A 5,470-nucleotide genomic window follows, 5' to 3' on the forward strand; every position below is an offset into this window, starting at 1 on the left:
GCTTTTCATTTGCGTATTCATTAACAAGTGATTTCTGACAACATTCAATCATACGGATTAAATTCAAAATAAATTCATAGGTGAAATAAAATGTTAATCAAACGAGGGCATTTCAAAGCAAGCTTCGTATCAATATTCACTTGATATCTTTTGCTTGCCTGAGTAAAAGTGCTATCGAGTACGCAATGTTCCATTAAATCGCGAAAATTATCACTGCGCATCCGTGCCATCCAGATAACAACCTAATTAGGACGTCGACGTGCTAATGGTGCCGTCGAACCACATCCGAATACAGCCAGTGTAGATTCGATGTCATGCGACGATCATAGCTCGTAGTCGCACATTGACCCGAATGACCCACGCATTTTGAATCATTCGCTAATTAGCTAATGAAATGTTATTCGCTGACTCTGGTGCTACCAGTATATTTGTCCCATATTGGCTTAATTTTTCATCTATATGGGACAGTTATGCTTTTATGGGTAATGTATGAACTGAAAAAAAAAATGCTCGGTGTCCAAACAGTTTTATTACTTTTTTCCCCATGCTCACAAAAAAGGATAATTGGACAGTCTCGCGCCATCCAGGTACAACTCAGTTTTTTTGCCTTAGACATTTCGTCACCTGACAAAAATAAGTCGATGTTTACGATACACTAAAAGAAATAGGGTATTTGTTCCATTATTAAAAACATGCTCCTATATCAATAACATTCGCAAAACACTATTTTGGCTCAATTTGTGTCGTTTTTTGTTGTTATCTGGCGTGCTCACTGCTGAAAAAATAAAAAAAATCACAGAAATGAGGAACAAAACAATTTGCGATCAAATTGTTTGTTTTAGAATGTTATTGATTTGGGTACATGGATGAATTTAAGGAGCAGTTCCCCTACAACTGAAACCTCCAAAAATAATTTTAAAAATTATCTCGAATGACGTGATTTTAGAAAAGTCAATAAATGTAAAATACAAAAAAATAGACATTTTCAAAAAATAAAATAAACAACATTCAAATAAAGAAAGGCAAAAAAATAACTAATGACAATTAAAATAAAGAAAACAGAAACAAAACAAATAATAATAATAATACCAAAGGATATTGAAAAGCGTGTACGTGATTCTATGTATGCAGTGTCGCCGGGTGTGGGAAGAACAAGTATGATATGTCCTACGCATGATCTTCTTGGATGGGGCAATCAAGGCATTCTCCTACCCATAATAATGTGAAGAACATATTAACTAGGTAATTATTTTAGTCACAATACAATCTGATTTATGCAAAAAATGAATTTCATGAATTCATGAATTCATGAACACCATGAATTCGCGAGCTAACAAGTTCACTGGATCACGAATTCGGGAAAGTTTTTTTTTGCATGTAGATTGTTGTAGTCAGGAATGTTAATATTTTTTGTACATAAATTACTCTAAATAGTTCGCATAGGATAGATTGTAAGAAAGTCAATCTATAAATTGCCAATAGCTTAGGATAACATATTCCTTAACATAGGCAAGCGGGCATTTATCAATTAGTCAGGCTCGCCAAGGTCGAGGCCATTTGTTTTCTGGATAAGGTAGGAGAGGGAAGCAACACAACTTTTGTGTCAGATTATCCATCGTACCGTAATCCGGGGTAACATTGATCATTTTTTAAATTATTTTTTGAATATTTCCTCCGTAAGTGAAACCATGACACTTTTCAAATTTTTAAAACAAGTACTGGCACGTGTAGAAAGTATTAGGTCGTTGAGCTCGATTATTTGATAATTTTAAAGTTGTTTGTAAAATACTTTTTGTCAAGTTTTGGAATATTTTAATTTGGGGTAACTTTGATCATCATTCGTTTCGATCATTATCTACAAAAAAACAAATTGGGAAAGCATGAAAAACGTCTCTTAAAGCGTGTTGTTGTATATGAAGCATCAAAAGAACTAACTAAACCAATAATATCGCTTTAAAACCCGTTTTTATTTCTAGGTTTGTCTAGGTAAATATAGAATACAGAAATATTTCCTCATAAAAAAAAACAAATCTTTCAATTTAGTTTACGCACAGCGTTGGAGTTTATTCAACAAAAATAATAAGCTTGAAAACCAAAGCAATTCATTGTAATATTTAAATGATTCAAACAATAGTGGTGTTTTGATGGTTTTTCGCAAAATTGAATAACAGTCACCAATTTCCAATTAAAAAAAACTGATTTCAAATCCGAATTTTATTTCTGACGGACGCTTTCGTCACTTTCCCTTTCTTCAACCTGGTAGCTTGTTTTTCCTCTTGATGCTGAGCAGGCTCTTTCTTAATTGTCCGGTGTGTGATATTTTCTATACCATCGAGTTGCACATTATTCAAACGACGCTTTTTGGAAGTCCGAATGTTAGGTTCCTGTTTGATTAGCAACGGTATTGTATTTTCGTTCTCATCCGGTTGAACATCCACTAGATGACACTTTTTGGAAATTTTCCGTGCCTCTTTCTGTCCAGGTTCCTGTTTGATTGTTCCGGAAGCCTTTTTATTTTGACCATCTACTTCCATCGTTTTTGTGGCTGCAATCAACTGTTGCTCTGAAACGCTGGTACCAGGCGTTACATCAAACAGACGTCGCTTCTTGGGGATCTGTCGTTGATCTTTTTCTCCGAATCGTTCTTCTTTGAGTATCTTAACCAGCTGCTCCGAGAACGAGTTATTGGTGCTGGGATTTGGTTCTTCATCATTTCCTCCAGGAATTCGTTTTAGCACAGCATACCTGTTTAGCGGATGAATGCCAGCCGCCTTAAATCCTGCTTTCATGTTATTCTCAGAGGTAGCACTGATAGACTCCAAAGTTTCTTTCAACAATCGTGGAAAAATATGTTTCGGGACACAACCCTTATTTCTACTCTTCCATTGTTCCAACGTACTCCTCCATGCCTTTTTCAGCGGCCCAAAATACGCCACATCCAATGTTGTTCTCCATGCAGCTTTTGATGGCTCGAATAGACATGTGGGACGCAACATTGTCTCCAATCAACACTCGTGGCTTATCATTCGGTATCTTCTTGCAGTACGGAAGAGAAACTGTCAAAATCCAGTCCTCATACGTCCGTTCATCGAACCATCCTGAAGGAAAAAGCTGATTAAATACTTGTGTTAAATATAAAACAGACTGATGTATCTAACCTGACTTCGTTCGATTGTAGCGGCTACCTTTAGGTCCTCCTTGAACCCATGTTGGATAGAGATGAAGAGCTGCATACACTACGTACGTTGAAAGCGTTTTTCCATCTGCAGTGCCAGCGAACATGACGGAATATGATGATTTTGAGTGGTCTAAGACGCGTTCGACGTGCTTCTGTCCTCTTCTACATATCACTCTTCGGCTTCCAGGATCGTCCGTAAAGTTTGTCTCATCGTAGTTTATGATATTTTCCTTCGGAATGCCATGGAGCGTCCGGGCCAGGTTGTCAAAATATTCTTTTACAGTTCTAGGGCACACCTTAGCACGAGCCCTTTTAATGTTTTGAGTGCAACGGGCTGCCAAGTTGGTTCGCTTCATAAAGGACGCAATCCAATCTGGACCGGGGCGATTGTCAACAAACCTGGTTTTCATGAGGTTGTCATCGAGGAATTTTTTCACCAATATTGCCACTCGACCCGGGGGGAGAGGGTAACCCCATTCACCAGCAACTTTTATCACCTCGCTGAGCTCCTTCTCCTGGGCACTCGATAGCACGGTTGGAGTTCCGACGCTCTTCGTATGCAAATTTTTACATCTGTTATACAGCGTGCCGAAGGAAATTTTGTAATGCTTGGACGCTTGCCGGATTGACATTCCGTTTTGCTTTACAGATTTCAATGCCGAAGCTAGTGCTTCCTGCGTGTAGTTGGCATAATTTCTTGCACACAGCCGCGGAACATACTTGCGAGGCATTTCGTACACGTTAATCCACTTTTTATCTTTTTTCAACAAGTTATTTCACAATGTAAAACGTAAACATTGGACTAGCAAGATGCATTTGACAAATCGGATGATAGTCGGTTCACACTGAAGTCGTGTTGTCTAAGATGGCCAAAGTTGTCTTGACTGAGTTGATTAAGCGCAAAAAATAGACATTCGTTAGAAATATTTTTTTATAGTAATAAAAATATAAATTTCGAAATAAAAAAATATGGATCAACCAAGAAAATAAGATAACTTATCAAACAAATATAACCACGAACTCATTTTTTTTGTTTTTCTATTTGTTTCGAGTCCTTTTTTCACAGCTTGCGTTGAGTGGAAAAATTAATGTTGATTTTGTTTTTCAAATTTTGGCAATAAAAAGAATGCAAGTTTAGGCGAAGTTTATAGTATTCAGCAGCAAATTTAGTCTAGTTTAAGATACCATACTAACATTAAGTAATAGTATCACCAAAAAATAATAATTTGTTCATTTCTTGAAATGGTCAAACTGATCAATGTTACCCCGGTGATCAATGTTCCCCCGGATTACGGTACCAATAAAGTCACGATCATACACAAAGGGAGTGGTGGCGAAAACGGCTCATGCACGCATGTTTTCAAGGGTCAGTGATGGTGGAATAGCGGTCGTCGAAGGATTGCGACTAGCGAAAATTGTTTTGGCTTTAGTAGCACATTAAGACTGGCACAAAAAAAAAACCTTCCACCGCGGCACCCTCCTCGGACGCCGCACTTCAAGGGTTTGCTGACTTTCCAGTGTTGTTGTGGCTTACATAATTAGTCGATGACCTGCCGGTGGGGTCGACCTTCCCGCTTGTTGACGGCCGGTGATCGCTTCTCAATGAACCCGAATCGCGATGGCGGTTGCTTACCGATGCACATAGGGGTATTTCGCCATTCTAGCCGGAATAAAGTTAAATTTTCAAAATTATCCTAGAGCAGTCTGAATATTTCTCAAACTTCTCTGAATAGTAGACGAGCCACTCCTAGTACTAGGTTTTCTATTTAGATTTAAAGTTTTACCACTACACTTCTAGAAAGTTAGAGGTTTTTCATTGAGGAAATTACCGGTTTTCTCTGTTGAATTTGTTTACGTTCGGTATGTTTTATTGTGGTCAAATATTTGTCACAGTAATCCACAGATCAGTACATACCATGAAAAAGTAGACAAAATAGTATCATGTAAACGTGTTTTTGACAAGAATAAATGATTCTGAACAGAAATACAAAAGAGTAATTCGAGGTCCATTTTCGAGCAAAAACTAGTTAATGTTCCTCATATTTTCAACAAGCATAAAACACTTATTCGATGATATTCGGTAATATTTCAGTATAGAGAGGACGCATTTATGTCTATATTTTAGGATCCCGAACAAAAATCTTGCGCAAATTTGATGATTTTAGTTTGGTACTGTATTTTAGGCATATATGACCTATATCATACATTCAACATCCCTATGAAAAGAGGAAGAGTCATAGAGCAATTTCCATGACACCATCTTTTAGCTCTATGTTTCCCCTTGCAAACACA

At 37.4% G+C, this 5,470-nt stretch overlaps 1 protein-coding gene across 1 annotated transcript; it reads right to left on the reverse strand.

Moving 5' to 3' along the window:
• Positions 1-2,874: 2,874 nt before the first annotated feature.
• On the reverse strand, positions 2,875-3,909 carry LOC134206253 (uncharacterized). The gene is made up of 2 exons (XM_062681950.1): positions 3,159-3,909; positions 2,875-3,098 (listed from the first exon to the last, which is right to left on the reverse strand). The coding sequence occupies exons 1-2, from the start codon at positions 3,907-3,909 to the stop codon at positions 2,875-2,877; spliced, it is 975 nt and encodes a 324-aa protein (XP_062537934.1).
• Between the last annotated feature and the right edge of the window lie 1,561 nt (positions 3,910-5,470).

The sequence above is a fragment of the Armigeres subalbatus genome, chromosome 1 (assembly GCF_024139115.2).
Source record: "Armigeres subalbatus isolate Guangzhou_Male chromosome 1, GZ_Asu_2, whole genome shotgun sequence".
In the NCBI taxonomy this organism is placed as follows: domain Eukaryota; kingdom Metazoa; phylum Arthropoda; class Insecta; order Diptera; family Culicidae; genus Armigeres; species Armigeres subalbatus.